Genomic DNA, 23,862 nt, shown 5'->3' with positions numbered 1-23,862 from the left:
AATCACAGCAAAAATTATCCAGAGGATTCCTCGTAATATTCCACAAAAATTTCATGAGCAATTAAAAATAATACAATTAGAAAAATCTTATTCATGATTTTTCAAAGAAGTTCTCCGCGGCTCAGTCTGCATTTTATTGGCAGATATTTTTTTAGATTTCTTTTAAATCAAGGAGCAGCATCTCCCATTCCTTCAAAACTCTCTTGTTTCCTTTTATTTTTTTCAAAAATGCCTAACCAAGAAATGTTGAAAGAATTCTAACATTCATATAATGTTACTAGCGGAATATGTTCAACTGTTCTTTCAAAAACTCTTCCGAGTATTTTTTCAGGGATTTCTTAGAGAATCTCTGGTTATTTTTGCGGGAGAATCCTTGACAATCAATTATATTTGTTTAGGATTCTCCCGCAAAAGTAACCAGAGAGTTAATAAAGTAGTATCCAGATTTTTTTCTTTGAACCGCACTAACAAAATCCCCAAAAGAAAATCCCTCAAAAATTCCCAAAGGAAATTTTTTGAAGAAATTTTTTATTATATTTACTAAGATTTTACAATTCCTTCTTAAACTTTTCTAAAAAAAAATCCGAAATTCCATCAAGTATTATTTTAGGTTTAAGAAATAAGTCCAATTTTTTTCGAATGGTAATCTTACTATTCTTCAATAAATAACATTTAAACACTTATCCACTCTCCATTTTTTGGATTAAAAACTACTACAGTTTCATGATACTATGTAGTTAACATATTGATATAGAAAGGACTTATTTTTTCCTACCTTTAGAAATTCCAAACAACTTTTTTTGAGGGTTTCATTATTTTGTAGTACAGTACAGTAGAAGTTTAACGTGAAAATATTACCGGTATTTTTGCAGAACATTACCGCAGATGTATTGTACATTACTTTCAAAATATGTTGAGGAATTCCTGATGGACTAAATACGCCTAAAAATTCTGTAATTTATCAAATCTTCTATACTTATTTTTTTTAAAGATTTCATCATAATCTTCTTTTGAAATTATCCTTGAAATCTATCCTTCCTTGACTTCTGGTTTTCTAGAATTCTGCCAGAAAGCCTCTAGAAATTCCGCCCTTGTATCGCACAAAAAATCAAACCAATTTAAAGAAGTGTTTTAAGGAAGATCAATACAAACTTCTTTATGAATATCTTAATAAGTTCTACTCCCCCTTCCCAGTTATTTTGCTACATGTTTCTCAACAGATTCCTTTACTGCGGTGCAAATTTTGAAAGCAAAAGTTTTCCTGAGGTTTTCCAACAAATTTCCTCTGAAGATTCGAAGGCAAAAGATATATATGCATTCGTATATCGTGTGGCAGGTATGATGATACTCTATGCCCAGGGAAGTCAAGGAAATTTCCATTACGAAAAGATCCTGGACCGACCGGGAATCGAACCCAGACACCTTCAGCGTGGCTTTGCTTTGTAGCCGCGGACTCTAACCACTCAGCTAAGGAAGGCCCCAATTTCCAGGATATTGACGTTTTTTTTACCACGGTATTTTTTGCAGCGAAAATGTCCAAAAATTGCGTTTATTACATGCAACAAGAAACTAGTAAGTAACAGTAATCAATCGATCTACAACCGGACGGATAAGCTCTCGGTTGTCGCGCGATTCACCGGAGTCAGAACAGCCACGCTGATGCTGTGTAAGACAAGCGAGGATTTCTTACTATAGTTGTACAACATAAAATAACGTACCAAATCAGTTGGTATTGATATTTTAGTCTGCTAAGGGGGGGCACCCCTTGGCTACGCCCATGGCGAAGGCTACACCGCAATAGCTATGACCGGTTCAAGCGATTTTTCATCCTAATGCCACACCGTTTCGTAGTTTAGAGGTCTACATTTTCTTTGAGGAAGAAAATATTTTTGGATTCATTTCAAACTTGAACTGCAACTAAAACCGCAAACAGTCGATTGCACAGGAAGTGAGGTCGGTTGCGTTTCCGAGATATTTGATCTATGCAAGAGCCTGCGAAGTGCACCCAACTGCGATTATCGTCGTGGGATGTCAGATGCCGTCAGAAGATTGACAAGCACCGTTCTGCGAACGGATTGGCTTGCAATTAAGCGTCGTTTGATGTCTTCAATTTCGTGTGGGTTGATCGAACTAGATCAACTGAGCAAGATAGAAATGTGTCTCCGCATATTGCGGATTCAATCTTTTGCTATGTAATTAAAATATTGGTACATTTTGGACGGCCTCGGTTACAGATTTGGCCAATCGGGCTTAACCTGGATTCCAAGTTTTGCTTCACCAATCGAGTTATATGATGGATGTGATGAGTGGGTGCCATTGCCACAAGTGTATATCTTCTTGGGTTTTGATCTGAGGCCCAAACGACACTTGTTGCCACTGACTGTTGCTGGCCTCAAGGCATGCTGGCGGCGTTAAGCTGCGGTCGAGTTGACCTCTAGACTACGCTGCGCTGGTGGCAGTAGAATATGGAGTCGGTTGATTTGAAATTCAAATTATTTGCTTACTATTTCATCGCGGAGCATTAGGCCTTATTGTGGTCATAGAACGATTGATTGCGGATCGTTAATAAGTAATTCAATGGTTTTATGGCTGCGCATTAAGATGTGGGAGTATGCTGTATATGGGCTGTGTATGCATACTTAGTGATACAAGTGATATTTTCTTGGCATTTTTTATGCTACCCCGTAACTTTACATTTGGAATTGACATGATTATTGCAAGAAGAGCTATATGTATTTGCACAAGGTACGAACGGGTTGAGGTTAGATGCATAAGGAGCACGAATTGCCAGTTAGCACGACCATACTGAGGGTCTTAGGTTCATATCCCACCGGGCGAAGATCTTTTTCTGTTGGAAATTGTTCTCTACACATGACAAGTGAATATAGAATTGGGTTTTGGAACGGTGTTGAGATTATATCATTTTCAGATTCTTCGTTCAAACTTGACTCCAAAATCAAATTTTCAAAGCCACGAAGTCCACAGTTCAACCACGGTGTCTCTGGTAGAACAACATTAATATAAAAAAATCAGTATCGCTAAAACATCCACCAAATGAAAGCTTAGGCTTTCCCCTTTCATTTGAGACCTGTTTGGAAATGTTCTATCGGGGGGTCCTGAACATTTTTTTCAAAACAGTACAATGCCGTTTTTTCAGTACTGATTTCTTAATTATGGTTCACACAGTCATTTTCTTTCATGCTTATCTAGGTAGCCATGAGAAATTGTACTACGAATAGTTAACCAATTAATAAAAAGGATTTAGATTTAGCATTACCTATACCATTCTATTTAAACCAATTATATACACGACATATCGATAAAGTAAATACGGATAATACGGCTTACAAATGCTCACTATTGTACATTACTACAGCTCAAAGAAGCTGTCGATCATATGCTTCAGAGTTCTCCGGAACCTTAACATGATTCCAAGCAACTTGAAAATCGAAATGCACGGTTTCACTATTTGCGTATTTGCTCAAACCACTTCCTGTGATTTCACAAAACTCCGGGATATGTTAGCGGAAATATGGAACTTCGAGCAATTGGGTAAGCAATCCACGTTTTTGAAAAGTTCTCAACTTTTCTGCAAAATCATCATCCAGACTCGTTTGAAAACAACTTTTATGTACCTGATCAGAATGATCAAGCGCCTGAAATACATTTTTTCATTTAAAAGAGATAATTTACAGAACAGTACGATAAATTACAATTGCTAGCAAACTTAGATCCCATTACACTTCCAAAACATGCCAATTTTTCAAAAGCTTCTGACAGTTTCGTCTGGTGAATCCACTTTTGTTGTGGCGTTGGCAACTGATGATCCTCACCTGTGATAAAAGAATGATTTTAAGGTCATCTTTATGAATCACACAATCAAACTGCTGATGCTTACCCATTCTTCGACATTATTTGGATCAATTTGGAGCAGTGGATAGTTCTTATGAGCACTTCCACAGTTATTAACTGAGAGCTTTCTTTGCCAATGTTGCCATTTTCGCATTCGTATCTCGTGTGGCAGGTACGATGATACTCTATGCCCAGGGAAGTCAAGTAACTTTCCTTTACGAAAAGATCCTGGACCGACCGGGAATCGAACCCAGACACCTTCAGCATGCTTTGCTTTGTAGCCGCGGACTCTAACCACTCGGCTAAGGAAGGCCCTTGAACGCATTTATATGCATTTACATTTACGTTATTACAGTTTCTGCATTATCGTTCAAATCAAAGTGCAAATGTGTTACCACTAAAAACCCCTGAACTGATTGGTTAGGTCTGCTGATTTTGAAAGCGATGTTTGGGGCGATTGCAACATCCAAACCCCTTAGACAGCTGCTCAACTGCAACGCTCATCTGGTGCTCAAATCAATTTTTTTTAATAAAAAACAAGTCATCAGCGAACAAAAAGGTTTTTTTATAGGTTGCACAGATGTTGAATAAGATTCTCAGTTGGTTGGTAAACCGAGTAGATTCGACAACCAACCAATTCAATTGGCTCTTACTTTTTGCATTACTGTGTCTACCACGTTTTCCTTTTAGTTTTGGTGAGATTGTTGTTCTCACATCATTACATGATTCGAGTGGTAGGTTTTAAATTGTATTTATATTTATACAGTGATATATTCAAAAGATTGAACTGGTTACTGAATAAATAAACGTGCAAGCTCGACATATTTTTGTAGGACAAGACCAGACTGTAAACCTGATGTCGTGAAGAATGTGCTGTTCAATAATATCAACCACTTTTGCTGATTACGGTTGCAGACACAAATTCTTTAAACACAATACGCAAATCTTCGAACGATTGTCTTCATGGCTTTTCGGTTTCATGTTTCAGGTCTCCTGAAAGAGTGTAGTGTAAATATATATATTTATTATTAGGTGTGAAATTGGGATATATTTATTGTAATTATTAACAGACATACCTCTAATCAGCAAACCAAAATGTTGACCCAAAACAATGAATTTATAAACTTATCACGCGACACAAGCACCATTTTTTCGCTATACCACCTTAGAACGCGACAACTTAAGCAATGAAGCGTTATAACGCAGCGCCGATTTCCCTACCATTGATGCCAATTTAGTTGTTTTTTGCAATCTGTTAAACCATTGGTAATGTAATGATCCATGAGTAAATGTTTTCAAACGCTTTGGTTATTACTAATCGAAAAAAGCAATATCTTATGAAAGTATATTTGAATTTTAAGACGGTAGCATACAACTGAATCTAAATAATGGTTATTTATTGGAAATCTTACAAATCTCTAAACATTTTTTTTTATTCCAAATTTTAAATAATATTTACCACCATTTTAGTTGTGTATAAATGAATAAATTTTGATAAAAGATATGCAATTTTACTATTTACTGAATTTATAATCAACTGAACAGCAACACTGCCAAAACAAAAACAAGCTTGTTTTATGGAAATCTGAACAAACATTTAAAAAGGGCACATCGACATAGGTAAACAATGTCTTTGTAAGACGCTGTTGAGCCCAATTCAACTCGATCATGCTTACCAATACTGCTATCAGGAAGAGCTAACACTAATCTTTCTGATAGTGGTGTTAGTTTGCATGGACGAGCTAAAAAGGGCTCAACAGCAATGTTTCTGAAAAAAGGCTCAAGACCTCTCCAGCCAAATGTTTGTCCAGAAATATTTGTCATGGCCTTCTACGGTTCTATTGAGTTGTCATCATATGGTATAAGCGATTCATTGTATCATACTATTGGTGGAAGAAGATCACCTATGGTACGTATCTCTTACTAAAATAAAAAAAAATGTTCAGGACCCCCCGATAGAACATTTTCAAACCGGTCTTAAATGAAAGGGGAAAGCCTAAGCTTTCATTTGGTGGGTGTTTCATCGATACTGATTTTTTTATATTAATGTTTTCTACCAGAGACACCGTGCAACGTCTCCCTCCACCAAATTCGGAAGTACTGACCACGACTGACGGCACGCTTTGCTTCCTCACTTGAATCGAATAGCCTGAGCTAGAGGATGCTCACGTTTAGCAACACTTGTTTTACCACTGCTAGTGCGTAAAAACGAAGTCACAAGTCCTATAAAGGATCAATTTGCATAAATAGTACTGGAAAGTATTATATTGCATTGGGTAGTATTAAAAAAGGATTTGTGTCGCACCACAATAGAGTACGAAGTGAGTGCACTGATACTTATTTTTCTATTTTTTATTTTTACTTATTATGTGTTAAAACTGTTCAATGAACCAATTCAATAAAAGCCGCAACATGTCAAGAGCATCATCATAAACAGCAGATACCTGTCGTATCGACATTTCCATATTTTTACGACTCGTTCATTCCATTTAGTCTCAGCTAATTCCCAGCGGTTGATCACTTCCCGTTCAATGAATGCTACTGTGGTTCAACCTGCGGCTGATATACAATGTTCACCGCTGCTACACAACTATCACGATCGTTTACAATCAATTAACGATAAAGCTAATTGCCCACAAAAGATCGAAACGATTCTGCTTTGTCACCAGAAATGTTCCTCCCCTCGAAAGGCATAAATTTTCACGTTCGGGTTAATGTCATCATTGTCACAGTTCCAAGGAGCAAATGCATCGCAAAACCGGAACGCGGCAATAAAAATCCATTTTATTATCACCTACCGCTGATCGCTGAACGGTTGTCGTTTTGTGCGATAAATATGGATCGATCAAGCGACAGTGTAGTGGGAGCCGTTAACAGTTTCCACTTTTGGACAGCTCGCCCCTATTGCCGTCTGAATGAAACGCACCAACATCTAGAAAAACAGCGCAAAATTCTACGCGCCAATTAATAAATTGCTGTTTTGGACACCATAAGGGGAGTTACGTTTGACATTTCCAACTGTCTGCGTCCCTGCCTCTAAAGGGGAAGCCCCCGTTTGCCGGGAACTCCATCGCTAATGACCCCTTGAACCGACTGAATGACGTGAGATGTGATGACCATATAAACAAACGCGGTAGCAATCGGAACTCGCCGGAACCACCCACGTACTGATTTCTCTCGATTTACAGTACTGAACAGTATAAAGTACGAGTTGGTCATATTTATTCAAAATGGTCAAGTCTAAATTATGGATTCTTTTTATTTTTTTTAGTATCATTCCAAACATTACATTCATTTCTTATATCTAGATGTTCTGTGTTAGACAACACTATCATCCTAATTTGGTAAAACCAATTTAAGTTTTTATTAACATTTTGTTAACAACATATTACATTTCATTGTAGCAGTTCAGATTTGTTACATGTGAGTTGATTTTACCTGCTTATAGGAGAAAAAAACACGTTTTCAATTTACTTAACCTAACTTAACCTAAATATATAACGCATTAATCGTGGCAATAGAAGATTGTAACGATTTTTGCCTGCAATTATTAATTATTTTATTTGACATTTGTTCCAATGTTTCAACATTGGATATTCTATGTAACTCATTGGTACTATACCAGGGAAGAAGCTTCAGAATCATTTTCAAAATTTCATTTTGAATTCTCTGCAGAGCTTTCTTCCTGGAATTTTCCGAAACTTTCCCCTGATTGAGAAATCTTTCAAAATCCTGAGGAACTTGATTTTTAAAAGGACTAGGAATTCTAAATTAAAATTTTGCTTTTTCGCAATTTGAGAGATATAATTTATTTTCCTACATAGATGGGTTTCTAGAAGAGTAAAAACAAGTAGGATTATCAGGGATTGAATTAAGAAATATCCTGAAGAGGACTTATTTAATAAAATTCTGCTGTTGGAATTGCTTTGAAAATTATTCCATGAGTGATGCTTTGCCTTAAAGTCACCAATGACAAAACAATTTGAATTATTGCGAGACAATTTCCGCAAATTCAGGTTGAAGCTAATTTACTTGCTGCTCTGTGCTTTAAAAAGGCAAAAAGGCAGCTATGAAAGTATATTTACCAAGTTGTGCTTCAACAGAAACACCCAAAGTTTCAAAATTTTTGGTTTCAAATGACGAAAGAAAAATATGTTTTATATGCCTTTGAAGGATGATAGCAACTCCACCACATTCACATCCAGGCGATCATTTCGATACAGTTTGGATCCAGGTTTCAAAAAAGTTGCCAATGCGTACTTTATTTTGTCTATCACTGTACCTCTCACATTGACTCAGAAAGAAAGACCTCTACTCATTTTCGGCAACCTTGTTCGATGTTTACCTGATCGCGCGGTGGTCGCAATCAAGCAAAACCGTTTTTTTTTTGTGCTGTCATTATATCTCCGTGCGTGGGCGCCACAGTGCATGTGTAACATGTGAAGATCAAACACACGAATTTGCATAGAGATCTTGTGCCAGCCATGTTTTGGAAACTGAACTGAATCTGTACGGAGCGACCGCCACAGCCATTAGCTCATCGATGGGAATATTCGTCATAATAAACTTCTCAACGATTTGAACGGGCGTATGCAAAGCTTGGAAGATTAGCTACTTGGCATCGAACTTGTCCAACTTGTCTTGTTGGATGTGAGATCGTTGTGGAGTGTTTGCTTTAGCGCCGAAATCATGGGAATCGAGATTGGTTCAGATCGTGGTGCAGGTGTTGGTCATCACAAGACGGGACATGAGGGCCGTTTTTTTTGCTAAATGACGCAAGAGTGAGGTGCTTGATCGGACAGGGGCTATGCAATTTTGGCGGATGTGTCATGGACATTTTCTTGAATGTAATATTCGGATTATTAGATCATCAAGTGTTTCAATTAGTTGCATTGTAGGATGAATCGTAAAATCAGTTAAACGGTGTCTTTTTTATGTCACTATATAACACAAAATCGGCATATCCTAAATTTGGACAGAAAACTGGTAAGTTAAAGCTCACATCTATCATTTACTGGCCAAATCTCAGTCCCATCTTCAAAAATCAAACAGTTTTTAAAGCACACATATAAATATCTAGAAGGATGAAAATGCTTCAACCTTTATCGAGAAATATGATGAAATAATCAAAACATAACATATTCGTATTCGAAATCTGAATCTTGACTGTTATGTAATTCCTTTTTTGTAATTTCTTATCGCAATATGCTGTTTTTCACCACGCCAACTGAAACCAATGCTGTAATGATTCATTACTCAACGCTTTAACATTACGCAACTGCTTTGAGTTGCATAATAAATCATTACACAACATTTTTTCAGAAATTGTAAAATAATGGTGAATGCATTCCGATATGGTTTCTGGTACCCTCAAGTGGTCTTCCACGAAATTGCAAAAAAAAATGTTGTACGCAACTCGTTGCAGAACTCGAGTTTTACAGCACTCGTCGTAATTATCCAACTTGGCAAGCCTCATTAGATAAATGGACGACTCGTGCTGTAAGAATTGTCATTTTGCAACTTGTTGCGTAATAGTAGATTACGCAACAAGAAGCAGAATGATGATTTTTAAAACACGAGTCGTAATTACGAGTGCTGTTAAAATCGAGTTGTGCAACGAGTTGCAGGGGCCCAGATAGCTGTAGCGGTAAACGCGCAGCTATTAAGCAAGAACAAGCGGAGGGTTGTGGGTTCGAATCCCACTGGTCAAGGATCTTTTCGTGAAAGAAATTTTCTCGACTTCCCAGGGCATAAAGTATCATCGTACACGTGCAAAAATGGTCAAACGGCAATAAAGAGCTCAGTTAATAACTGTGAAAGTGCTCATAAGAATACTAAGCTGAGAAGCAGTTTCGTAGAAAACCTCTTGAAGGTACCAGAAACCATATCAGAATGCATTCACCATTTTTTTACAATTTGTGAAAAAAATGTTGTGTAATTATTTGTTACGCAACTCAAAACAGTTGCGTAATGAGAAAGCGTTGCGTAATGAATCGTTACACAGCACTGGTTTCAGTTGCGTAATGACTATTACCACACTGCATAATTCAGTGAAGGAAAGTAGGCCGTCTCATGACAGATTGACGTGATGAAAAACAGCTTATTACGATGGGAAATTGCAAAAACTACTTTTTGCATCTATCTGCAAAGCCGGCTTATTTTCCTAGACGCCGGAGCAAAAGTTTGTTTTTTTTTTCATTTCACGCATTTTGCTGGGCAGTGCTATGTAATTTGTTTGCGTAAAAAAGCAAAAGTATTACTTTTCCCGCATCTCCAGAGTGATTTCGTTCTCAGTTTGTCTATACCGTAAAACGGGGTATCTTTGATAATGCGAGTAACTTTGATAATGCGAGACCCACCACTTAATGAACGAAATAAGATAATATCTGTTAATCAGTGAAGCAAAACGAATGCAAAACTAAAGGATACTAGTATGACACTTCATGTTAGAGCTATTTTCATTTGAATCGAGAACATTTGAGGCTTTATATACGAATATCAAAAATTGATGCGATTTTAGCATTTTCGAAATGTATGCGTTGTAATGTAACAATCTGTTCTACGATCACTATTTGATGTATTTTCAATAGTTCGTCATTTATATTTGACAGCCTAGTTATAATACAACTTGAATATGGTCTCAAATATCTTAGCGAAAACCATTTTTACAAACTGGGACCATTTTTGTAATCTAAGTCAAAAATTTTGTAATCTAAAGTCAAATATAACGATAAACGCCTAGAGGTACCGTAAAATTGTGTGAAGTTGATCACTTTTGAGTGATTCTGTTCTATGATCCCGAGTAGGATGCATGTATTACCATCCAAATATTTTTGAAACCTATACTGGTAGGATGTTTATCGAATTATACAAACGATTTTTTTACGAAATGTTTTCATGATTACAAAAACATTTTTAAAAAATCTAAAAGTGAAATTTTTGATTCCGGGGTGAAGTTGATCAATTACTGCGACAGGCTTTCTACCATAAAGAGACATGCTATCTATTAAATTTGATTCTGAATCGAGTTTCAAAAATCTTACCACTTGTTGATTAATCGGTCAATTTTAGAATTTAATGTTGTGAATTACAGAAAACACCACATTAAACGCCTAAAGGTATGCACTTTTCTTTGAAATCAGTAACTCGCTCACAAAAAGAACATTTTTTTATTTGAAACTGATTTTTTATCCTCAGTGCAAATTTAAAACTGGGTTCACTGAACATATCTGGAATGTATGAAACAGTTTTAGTAAAATGTTGTCTTTCTATAGCCTTGGCAATAATCGAATGTTTGGAGTAAAACCCTTCAACAGTACAGCCTTTCCTTAAAAATCTCTTTTTTCATGGAATAACTATCTTGAACGGCAAACCGAATTTAGAAACATCAAGAACAGCTATCAGGTGAGGCGATATCACAGAAGTTGTGATAATCTAATACAGATCATAGCTCTTTTGGCAGTTTATACATGTGGGTACGGGACTGATCAACTTCTCCCCGCTGATAAAATACACCCCGAATTACGGTATGCAATGTCCTATAAAATGTTACTAATTCATTCAATTTTGTTCGATTTATACTCCATTATCAAAGTTACCCAAAAAAAAAACCGACTTTCGATTATATCAAAATTGTTATATCCATTCAAAATAAATCTTTTGGCAATCTATCAACTGCAATCGATAGCTAAGATGCCAGTGCTTGTTTTAAAAATAAAACTTATAATTCTTTGGAACAGCATGCATAAATATTCACTTTTTCTATCAAAGTTACCACGTTTAAGGTGAAGAGTTGTGTTTGATCCTTCGACCTTTACGCTTGCTCCTGCGGGGGCCGGCGATGAGGGCAGGATCAAACATGTCGCGCGTCGGCCGAATGAAAGTGAAAAAGTGGCGTGATCCTTTAGTTGTGTTTGATCCTTCGACCTTTACGCTTGCTCCTGCGGGGGCCGGTGATGAGGGCAGGATCAAACATGTCGCGCGTCGGCCGAATGAAAGTGAAAAAGTGGCGTGATCCTTTAGTTGTGTTTGATCCTTCGACCTTGACGCTTGCTCCTGTGGGGGCCGGCGATGAGGGCAGGATCAAACATGTCGCGCGTCGGCCGAATGAAAGTGAAAAAGTGGCGTGATCCTTTAGTTGTGTTTGATCCTTCGACCTTTACACTTGCTCCTGCGGGGGCCGGCGATGAGGGCAGCATCAAACATGTCGCGCGTCGGCCGAATGAAAGTGAAAATGTGGCGTGATCCTTTAGTTGTATTTGATCCTTCGACCTTGACGCTTGCTCCTGTGGGGGCCGGCGATGAGGGCAGGATCAAACATGTCGCGCATCGGTCGAGTAAAGTGAAAAAGTTCCGCGTTCGATTAGTTCTTTTTGATCTTTCGACGTTGACGCTTGCTCCTGGGCAGTGCGTCAAGAAAGCCCGAGCAGTCATCAGTTGTTTTCCCTCTCGGGTCGCGCGCCAATTTTCTCTGAGTGCTTTCATATAGCCGAGCAAACGAGTGAGGCTGAAAGTGGATTGTTGCTGCTCAAGGATGACGGATCAATTGGTGAGTTCGTTTCATGCTACTATTCTAATCTATAAAATATGTTTGACTGCACCTTTAATCGTTACAACGGTGAGACGTAAATATGATTTTCCAACAAACTATGAAAGGTTCGTCACTGTGAGTGTCGACATAAACTCTGATTTATAAATCAATTATGTCTACGTTTATTTTCAAACACCTTATTCCTTTTACCTTCATTTTTGTAATTAAAAATACTTTGAATTGTTCGACACTACGAGTGTAGACTTGCGAAAGGTTCACTTTATTCAACAAACTTTGAAAGGTTCGTCACGTCAAGTGTCGGCATATTTTTTCTCTATATAGATATTGTTCATATCAAATGAAAACATCATATTTACATATAAGCATGTTTATATCTCACCAATAATTATTTATCATGGTCTAATCGCTTATCAAAGTGAATCCTGTGACCCAACGATCCTCCCCATTAACAAACATCCCTCCCAGTAACCTTTGTGGAGATGCAGAGGCAAACACGGTCTCCAAATAGCAAAGGCTACACACTAACATTCCTTCCCTCAATCCCACCTGACTGCAAGGACGTGGCCGGCGCCGTTATTGACCATGTATAAATAGAGGCACTGAATTATGCACATTGAAGAAGATTATGGCCAATCCCAGCCGATCTTCTAGTTGATTCTTTGTGCATTTTCACTGACTTCGGTCAATCACGGAATAGCAACCATTGATATGTGTAGTCAGTCTAAGCTAAGCTAAGCTAAGCTAAGCAAAGTTACCACGTTTAAGGTGAAGATGAATCGAAGCCAAAACTCAAATTTTCAAGAGCACGGATCTGAAAAACCAAACACCTGTTTGAGCTGAAAACATATGTTCTTCGGGTTTTTTTTTTGTGTCTTCATATCAACCATTGATATGTGTAGCCAATCTAAGCTAAGCTAAGTTAAGCTAAAGCACAAAAGGTCAAAGGTTTTGTACTTTAAGCGTCAGATTGTTTTTACACTTAATTTTACACTTGAAAAAATCGCATCTAAATGATGAAAATTTGTTTGGTCTCAGATGATAATGGAGGCCTTACAGAACTTGTATTTTCATGGTCACTGTAAAATGTTTAACTAGAGCCATTGTCTTTGTACCAATTATGGAAATTGCGTTCCTAGTATTCGAATTATGGACTAGGGGCTCCTGAGGTAATATGCACTGCCGAGGCAAAACGCACCCTGTCAGTTTCTCTGAAATAAACGAGTTTTGAGAGAAAAACACTATGCGGATCGATGAAACGTTGCAAATTGTTGACACCCTGAGAATTTGATACATTTTGGAAAACTTAACAAGGAGATAGAGCAATAAATTCGAAAAGCACGATTCTGATGTAACTTTCCCGATCATTTCACTTGTTGTTTTGAGAGCGATGAATTGAGAATTTTCACTACCTTTCACCATAAAACAGATGATTAGAGACTAGATAAGTTGTTGATTACATGATTTGGCGAAATAACACAACAATTTCTATTTTTCATAACATTTTCTGTTAAGCGCCCGGTTGGGGCAACATGCACTCCATCGGTTGGGGCAGAACGATCCAGTCCAAAATAAACTACAATCACGAAAGTTAGATTATTTGAAGTCTTTAACAACGTATTTATGCACAATTATATCATCTTATACACGAAAACTATCAAAAACTCGTGTTTTTACGATAAATAAAATTACGTTTAAAACACGATGGTGCATCTTGCCTCATTGTTGTGGTGCATCATGCCCCTTTGTTTAGGTGCGTCTTGCCTCAATGTTGTGGTGCGTTCTGCCCCAAAAAGCGGTGCATCGTGCCCCACATAAATCCTAATTCACGCAAAAGTAGTGTTTGAAAAAAGTTAAATTTCCCAACAATCTAAATTAATTATGATGAAAATTCGCTCAACACCATGTAGGGTGAACCCAAACCACCTAGATTCGTGTATTAAAACACTACATACATGTTGTTTAGTATTCATTTCGGCACATTTTCCTTAAGTGGTGCATATTACCCCAGGAACCCCTATAGGTTATTTGCACAAAAAGAAATCAAATACCATCCAGAGCGCCTGATAATGCTATGCTAATAAGTAATGAAGTGATTGCTTATAAAATTTTACAGAAATGTTGTGTTGAATTGGTGGGCGTTAAGTCAGAATGGACCAAGTACAAAACTCGGAAAAATTGGATTATTCTTCCATTAGATGCGAAATTACTTCCATTCCATTTCACTTCAATCAAATTTGATGAATGCTTACATTTACGTGAGAGATATGTAACAAATTTTCTTTGGATGATCAATAAAAATCGATAAAGGTATGCAGTCAAAGTTGACCAAGTGCTTATTACCATAGCAGCGAAAATGATCAACGTGCTGAGGATGCTAGAAAATGGAAGACATTTCAAGTTATATGTCAGATTTTTCGACATCGAATGATTCTTCTTCTCATCCATCAATAGAAATTCATAAATATTTGATAATAAATCTTCGAGTTGTTTAGTAGAATACCTATAAGTAGATGAAAAAACCGAATTTAGTACTATACCATTTAATTCCACTAGAGTTTGTATCCTTTGACAGATACGCGTATTTCGACCTCAACTGTAAGGCCGTCTTCAGTGTCGTGTACTAGTACACGACACTGAAGACGGCCTTACAGTTGAGGTCGAAATACGCGTATCTGTCAAAGGATACAAACTCTAGTGGAATTAAATGGTATAGTACTAAATTCGGTTTTTTCATCTACCCATAAATATTTATTAATTGGATGCCTTTGACTTGTATTTTTGACCATTTACCATATTTGGATGGGTGGTCAGAAATTGCAACTATTTCTGTGAAGACAGAGTGGACCAAGTGTCAAAAACCAATAAACTGATTAATTATCGCTTTTTTGATTCGATTTCAGAGTCCGATAGAAACTGTCTGTATGAAATATCCTAGAATTCGCTTATTGGACCAGTATATTTTGGCCGGTACTTAAGATTTTCACTTGGTCAACTCTGATTGAACACATATTTCAATATTTCTGCTTTCAAAGCCGTGAACCTACAAAACTTTAATTTTCAAGCTATCGTAATGACACCGATTTCGGGAATGAAGATATGGATTATTGAAGAATTTAAGATTCTGATGTCGAAGCATGTTGATAATCTAGAGATTAACTAGAGATATGCACCCAGTTTGACCATGAAAGCATTAAATGGTTGTTATTTTCCTAGGAATGGCTCAGCCAGAGTGGACCAAGTACACGTAGTCCACCAAAAAATCGTTCTATTAGAAGCTTGGATTATGTTTTTTTTCCTGATTATTACTTCACATTATATTGTTCGACAGTAACACAAAGTTGTGTAGAAATAAAAAATCTAAATTTTAACGAGTTAACAATTTACAAAGTGTTAGACTTTAAGCCTATTTTTCTCAAAACAGCACTTCAAGGAGGGAAGGGGGTTTGCCATAGCATGACAAGCTTACAAAATTTGTAGATGTGCCATCCCTATTGAGTTTTCGGCTTTTAATTATGGGGAAAAAGAACAAAAATTCAAATATCGAGTATCGATGAATGACCTCTACCATGAAATTAGCAGCTGCCGCTTGTGAACATTTTCGAACGTATTATTGAAAAATCGTAAAACAGTCAAACCTCCATGAGTCGACTCATGGAAATATCGAGTTATGGAACAGAATGCTTTGAGAAGCTGTTTCAGGGGACCCCTCTTAATATGCTCCAAACCTGGGGGATACTATTGCTATGGAAAGTTCGAGGATTGTTGATCGTGCCAGTAAAGAAAAAATCTACCCCCAACGGTAAACAAGCCAGAAAAATGGATTTTATCATCGCTATCTCGTTGGGGCTCTCGTTCGCTGCTTCCATTTATCAGACTTGTTACAACTTGCGATATATTGACGATCGTGGACCGCAACAGATGGAATGTTTTTCTTTGCTTGCTTTGATCGTGCTTCATACTCAAATGAGAGGGAATTCTGCAATGCCTGGAAGTTCTCATACACTATCTGAACCAGTAACACAGCGTAACAAAAATGACATTTTGGCTTGTCTCAAGGATCAAAATAAGTGTCTCTAGTAAATTTGGAGTTGCTAAATCTGATGACGTTCCCAGAAATGTTCTAGCACGTCACATTTTGTTTAGCTACAGCTAGCCAAAACATTGGTTTCATTGATGTTTACATAAAATGTAAAGTATGATTTATCAATATTATTTATCCACCCATTATGCAAAATAAAACTTTAATTTTCATTTCAGATACAATTTGGTCAAAACTACACGATCAAATTTAGATTAAATCGATTTTTTTCAACGAGCATCAACTCATAGGACTGCCACTGATAGCTTCTGTGTTGATAGTTTTGTGTTCAAAAATGTGTGAACATTTTCCCAATTGAATAAGTAATAGATACACAAATGTGTAGAAATGTCTTTCCTCTCATATTTGAATCGTAACTTGTTTAGTAATAAAATTCTTCATTTTCAAGATAGTGTCTTAGCTAATTTGTGGTGAACATTTCAGATTGGGAACCCTGTGACCTACGGTATTTATTCCGAATTAGTTTGCTATGGTCATTCCAGTAATAATGTACCTGGCGTCGTATCCCGGCAATCTCCCAACCGGCACTCAATTCCCAAATGGCACCGGAAAGTGGCATTCTCCTTGGCGGCGGTCGCTCCCGGGAGGAACATACTCAGCACGGCAATGTCCTCGTTGTTGTCTTTGGCCCGCTTAATCCGCTCCGCTCCAACGGTTTTGGTTTTGAGCCTCAGCCGGTCAAAATCCGTCGACAGAATATCGGTTGCCATGGTTCGAACTTTCTAACCCTCCGAACGGCGTTTAACTAAATTAACTTCTCGGAACCCCTCTATTGCATAAAAGCAATCCGACACTTTTCACTTTCTTTTAGGCCGCGATCGTTAAAAACCCGTGATCGACGGTGATCGATGCTCAAATTGCTTTCCAATAACCTCTCGTCTAATAGTGCATCCAAAATGATCCAAAGCAGAGCCCACCACTTTTCGTTCACCACCAATTGGGCGAAGTTCCACCAGTCACTTTCTTCACAAGCGCTGCGTTTTTTCCGCTCCCTATCGAAATCGAACCGGCGCCTCCAAGATCGTTGTTGTAACTTCACGCGACTTCGAACTGAGTGAGCAACCGCCGATGTAATCCAATCAAAAGTTCATTCATAACTGAAACCGCCGACCGGAGCCAGTGTTATTCTTATTGTGAGTGTTGCGAGACTTGGGTTGGCTCTCTACGTTTGCTTACTCGTGTCGGATGTCGTGCTAGAGCTCAGTTGAGTTGAGGTATCCTAGCCTCCTAATACCTCCCCAGCACAGTTCCAGCCGGTTTGGAGCAAAGCTCTCCACACAACAGGGCTGGTAGCGGCAGAGTGTCTTAAAAATAGGAACTTTAGGGAATTTGAATTCAAAGCTTTTGAAAGTTTGGGCGTTTATGTTGAAACACAGCTTGATAAATATACTTTCATAGCTGCCTATTTGCCTTTTCAATGCACTGGGTAGCAAGTTAAATTGCTTTAAACTTACTAGTGACTTTAATGTCAAACATCGCTCATGATGAGTGCTCTTCAGGATATTTGTTAATTCAATACCCTGATAGCCCTACTTGTTTGTCTCAAAAAAAAAAAAAAAACCCTTCTACGATTGATTTGGTTTTAACCGACTCTTTTCAGATTTGTAGCTAATTTGTTACTCACGTTGATTTTGGTTCTGATCATGTCCCATTTCAAATATCCCATGAAACGAATATCAATCCAATCAGCTCTACTTTAAATTATTTAAGAGCCGACTGGAATACATATAAAATATACATCGATAGAAATCTTGACGTTAATATTTCTTTGCAAACAACATTTGATATTGGCAATGCTCACAAAACTTTAACAAATTCTATTGTTGAAGTTTGGGGCATTGCAATACCAATATGTGAAGGAGAACTGCTACCAGCCCTGGAACAAGAAGAAAAGCTCACCTCGTTTGATTCGCTGCGCTGTAGTGGGCATCTTTAGCCGTGACAAACAAATTGCATGGAGAGCATATCATGACTCATATTATTTTTATTGCCTGAGGTTAGCTTTGGCTATTTTGACAACAAGCACTTGCGAGAGGCTGCATGAACTTCCTGTGGGGCCCTTGTAGATGAATTACTTTGGGTGTCAAGTTTCACGCCTCTGGCAAAGTGATAGTTTGCGTTGGGTCAAGTTCGGGGAAAGAAATGCAGCTCAACAGATTGGATAACATTACCTACAGACCATGTCGAAACAAATAACGTTAGCTTGTGCATTTTACTCCAGGTTCACCCAGTAAAAAACAAAAAAAAAGTTATTTTATATTGAAAAGTTTTGAGTGTATACTATAATTCTTTATGCTCATGTTCCTATTCGAGACGAGTTAGTTCAAATATTAAATAAGAGATATTCGAATTGAATAACAGTCCTTGTGGTTTTGCAAAGCTAAACATAGTCATTATATCCAAGGATTTTTTGGAAGATATGCTGCAGTGCATTATAATTTCTGGATGATTTTGATTGTATTATATTCAGAGGATACTGCGCGCAACTCTCTTCAAAAGGATTATTAAGATCATGCACTACCCTTCAGTGCGCATCATACCTTCGTGCTGCACTTACACGAATTCTCTCTGCTCTTGGAAGTTTTCTTAAAAAACTATCTAAGGCAATAAAACAGTACTTTTCAGTGCTAAAATTAAAAACGGTACTTTTCAGTGCTACTAAAACAGTACTTTTCAGTACTATTTTTTCTACTATGATCCCTTTACGATCCTTGTTTGGACCCGTGCCTTCGATTTTTCGTTGGACCCGTTGGCGAAAGCTAGCGGTGGTAATCCTGCTTGGACACCGTCTTGGGAAAAAGCCTCCTGGGATTCATACACAAATTACGTCACGCTCCAAGGGGGGGAGAGGGGAGCCAAGCGTGACAAGCCTTATAATATTTTCGGAGGACTCATACAAAAGGTGTGACAAAAAGGGAGGGGGGTAGGTGGTCGAAAAAGTTGAAATTTAGCGTGACATAATTTGTGTACCATCCCTTAGGAGGTCACGTCTTCTTTCGTTTTTTCACTAAACATGGTATCAACAAAAAACAAAAGGAAGGGTGAATCTCTGAATTCACAACTTCCTTCCAAAAAAGGGGGATTTAAAACTGTCACTAAACGTGGCAAGAATAGAAGAAAGGACATTTCTCCGGAATGCGAACTTTCTTCCTGGGGATTTTCCCCAGTCCAAGTAATCATTATGAAAAAGAGAACCCAATCTGGCATTGTTCGGAAAGGGCTTTCTCAAGAATACTTTTTAGTTCACTGTAACAAAAAAGATCTAAATAATATTAAAGCTTTAAAAAAGCAAAACTTATGTTCGATGTCCGTGTGACATGGGAACATTTCCAGATACCTGGAGGAAATTACCTGAGCCCCACTCAGTGCCGTCGATGCCAAAAGTGGGGTCATGGAACAAAAAATTGCCGTATGGATGCTAAATGCATGATTTGTGGAGGTTTTTCTCACGCTAAGGATGTCTGTCCAGGGAAGGAAGATACCACCAAGTTTATATGCTCGAATTGCGGGGGTATTCATTAGTCCAATTTTTGGGCTTGCCCTTCGCGAAGAAGAGTCGTCGAGGCTCGTGCCAGGCAGATGGAAGATAATGTCCGTTACTATAACGGTCGTATCCGGAATTACCCTGGTAGAGTATCGAACAATGCTAATTTTTCAGTTAACGATCGATTGATTAGGAATTATACTCATCAACAAGATCATAATCATGCTCATTCACAAACTAATTTTAATCCGTCGGGTAGCCGTTCGAATCTTCTAATTTCAAATGTATTTACCCACGGAAAATCCTTTGGCTATATCGTAGCAGGTAATTTGAACTCCTCCCCTATTCGTACTATGAGTACCCATTTTACTTGTTTCAAATCAAATGAAAAAAAAAAAACCCTGCCGCCACAGGTAACTCCTACTCCGCCTCTACGTCTACTAAAATTCTAACGGCAAATCATCAGATGTACCCACTTCAAGTGATCTGTCTGCCTCTGATTTTAATTTTCTAACTGAACAATTGAATCTAATGATTGATGCATTAGCCACCACTATGACTGAAGCAGTCCAAGTTGGTGTAAAATTTACAAATCAAATTGTTTTTGGATTACGTTTTTCTAATGGATCAAATAAATAATAATTTAAATATTTTAAATTGGAATGCTCATTCCTTGAATGGTAAAGAGGATGAGCTGTTTCTTACAGCTAATAACGTACATATAGCAGTTAATTCTGAAACATATTTAAAACCTGGATCCAAACTTAAAAGAGATCCTAACTTTTTTGTTTATCGTAATGATCGACATGATGGGGCATGTGGATGAGTTGCAATCATCATTCATAGGCGTATTAAACATCAACAGTTTTCGTCATTTGAAACTAAACTTTTTGAAACTTTAGGTGTTTGAGTTGAAACACAGCTCGGCAAATTTAATTTCATAGCTGCCTATTTGCCTTTGTAATGCTCTGAATCGCAAGTTAATTTGCTCCAAACTGACTTGCGAAAGTTAACTCGCAATAAGTCATTTTATTTTGTCATTGGTGACTGCAATGCCAAACATCGGTCATGGAATAATTCTCAAAGTAATTCCAACGGCAGAATTTTATGTGATGAGTGCTCTTCAGGATATTTCTCAATTCAATACCCTGATAGCTCTACGTGTTTTTTCCTTTTCTAGAAATCCATCTACGATTGATTTGGTCTTAACCGACTCTAGTCATCTTTGTAGTCAATTAATTACTCATGCTGATTTTGATTCTGATCATGTCCTTGTTACATTTCAAATATCCCAAGAAGCGATTCTCAATCCGATCAGTTCCACTTTCAACAATTTTCGAGCCGACTGGAATATATATGAAACATATATTTTCCTGGGAGACTGATTTGGAAGAAGTGAGAACTATTATTAAAAAATCAAAAATATGAAAGCTCCTTAGCTAGTTGATATATTTAACAAATGTTTTCAATTAGCATATTTTCCTGACAAATGGAAAACTGGTAAGGTTATACCAATTTAAAAACCAGACAAAAATCATGCAGAAGCTTCTAGCTATCGTCCAATCGGTTTGCTTTCCTCCATCAGTGAACTTTTTGAAAAGTTCCACATCAACGTTCAATTTTTGCCAATGAACAATTCGGATTCCGCCATGGACATTCGACCATTCGTCAACTTTTACGTGTAACAAATTTGATCCGTTCCAACAAATCTGAAGGCTATTCTACTGGTCTTGCTCTTTTAGACATAGCAAAAGCATTCGACAGTGTTTGGCATGAAAGCCTGATTGTAAAATTAAAAAACTTTAATTTTCCAACATACATTGTTAGAATAATTCAAAGTTATCTGATAAATCGTACACTCCAGGTTAATTATCAGAACTCCAGGTCTGAAAGACTTCCTGTAAGATCTGGTGTTCCTGAAGGCAGCATTTTGGGACCAATATTATACTATATTTTCATATCTGACTTACCTGAATTACCTCAGGGATGTCAAAAATCCTTGTTTCCGGATGACACAGGCCTCTCCGCCAAAGAATGAAGTCTGCGTGTCATCTGTAGTCGATTGCAAAAAAAAGTTTGGATATGTTTTCTTCATACTTGCAAAAATGGAAGATTTCTCCTAATGCTTCCAAAATTTAACTTATAATATTCCCACATAAACCATAAGCTCTTTATTTAAAACCTTCAAGTAGACATGTGGTCACGATGAGAGGGGTTCCAATAAATTGGTCAGATGAAGTTAAGTATCTAGGGCTCATGCTAGATAATAATTTAACTTTTAAAAGAACACATTGAGGGCATTGAAGCAAAATGTAACTAATATGTAAAATGGCTCTATCCCCTTATTTATTTGGGTTTATTTGGGTTTACATCATCTGACTTCTAGGTCTACATGATAAAAAAACAATTGACAATATTAAACTAGTTAAGACTACGCAAACGGCATTTAAAGACTTCACTGCTAACATTAAAATCGAAAAGATAGTACACAGAATATTATTAATAGAAAATCAAAACTTTGTCTTAAGAACAAGCTTTTTAGGCCAGCCATGTTGTATGCTGTACCAATATGGACTAGCTGTTGTAATACCTGGAAGAAATTTTGAAAATGATTCTGAAGCTTCCTCCCTGGTATAGTACCAATGAGTTACATAGAATATCCAATATTGAAACATTAGAACAAATGTCAAATAAAATAATTAATTATTTGAGGCAAAAATCGTAGCAATCTTCTGTTGCCACGATTAATGCGTTATAAATATATAAGTTAAGTTAGGTTAAGTAAATTGAAAACGTGTTTTTTTCTCTTATAAGCAGGTGAGTTGATTTCAATTAGCACGAAACCCAATAAGAACCACACCGATTTGCACGATTTGCAATTAGCAGTACGCCGAGCCAAGTATACACACGATAGGTAGGCAGGGATCATAGATGGGAAAGCTAGAAAGAGCGTAGAGAGAGCCAGAAGCAAAAGAGAGGAATGCATACTTTGTAGTAGGAGAAATTAAATAAATAAGCTCGGATGAAAGCTCCGTTTTAGGGCAGAAGGGAGAAACGTTTCAATGAACACAATGAATCAAAGTTGATACACTTCTTCTTATTCTTCTTCTTCTTGGTATTACAACCTCACTAAGACAGTGCCTGCTTCTCATCTTAGTGTCCGATGAGCACTTCCACAGTTATTATTTGAGAGCCCAGGGAAGTCAAGGAAATAACCATGATAAAATTATCCTGGAATGACCGGGATTCGAACCAAGACACCTTCAGCATGACTTTGCTTTGTAGCCGCGAACTCTAATCCCTCGACTAAGGTAAGCCCCTGGAAGGTCTTAATACTAAACCGTATAATTCCACTCAATAGATAAATCCAGAATTCTAGGTCAATTTTTTATGCGATTTTTGTTCAAAATTGATCATTTTATATTAATAAATTAAGGATAGTCCTTAGAAGCATTCAAGTTCAAATGTGAATGCTTTATTTATTGCTTATTTTGGTACGCAAACTTTCCTTAACAATTTCCGGTATCAATTAGTAGCTAATGTGTCATTTCAACAGTTCCCCCATGTTTACACCAAAAGGGAGTCCCATTACCATGAAAACCTATTATCAATTATCATAAACACCCATTCTCGGCTCCCCGTTGTAGCTCGTGGCCTGCAAGCGGGCCTGTCGAACGATTTATTTAAATTTCTAATTCTAACGCTCGATATGAGGGATGCCAGAGCAATGTCATCTATAGGATTCAGCACCATTTACGTTGTTTTCCGTCGTTGTCGTCGTCGTCGTTGTGGTCGGAAACAAAACAAACTAGTGGCCACCATATCGGGCACTGCGATATCTCTGCCCCCACGTACGCGCATTTTTTAGTTCCATTT

General features: G+C 37.5%; 1 protein-coding gene across 4 annotated transcripts in view; it reads right to left on the bottom strand.

The window, feature by feature from the left end:
• Positions 1–23,862, bottom strand: part of LOC5573016 (four and a half LIM domains protein 2) — a 245,164-nt gene that overhangs the window by 16,744 nt on the left and 204,558 nt on the right. The window contains exon 1 of one of the 4 annotated variants that reach the window (XM_021843546.1): positions 16,996–17,603. The exons of the other annotated variants lie outside the window; for them this stretch is intronic. Within the exon in view, the coding sequence (XP_021699238.1) occupies positions 16,996–17,212 (217 nt within the window). The 5' untranslated portion in view covers positions 17,213–17,603. Of the gene's footprint in view, positions 1–16,995; positions 17,604–23,862 lie in introns of those variants that run through there. 4 annotated transcript variants of the gene reach the window in all.

The sequence above is a fragment of the Aedes aegypti genome, chromosome 2 (assembly GCF_002204515.2).
Source record: "Aedes aegypti strain LVP_AGWG chromosome 2, AaegL5.0 Primary Assembly, whole genome shotgun sequence".
Classification (NCBI taxonomy): Eukaryota; Metazoa; Arthropoda; class Insecta; order Diptera; family Culicidae; genus Aedes; species Aedes aegypti.
Note: the sequence above shows the minus strand (reverse complement) of the source record. Positions and strands in the feature narration are given on the sequence as shown.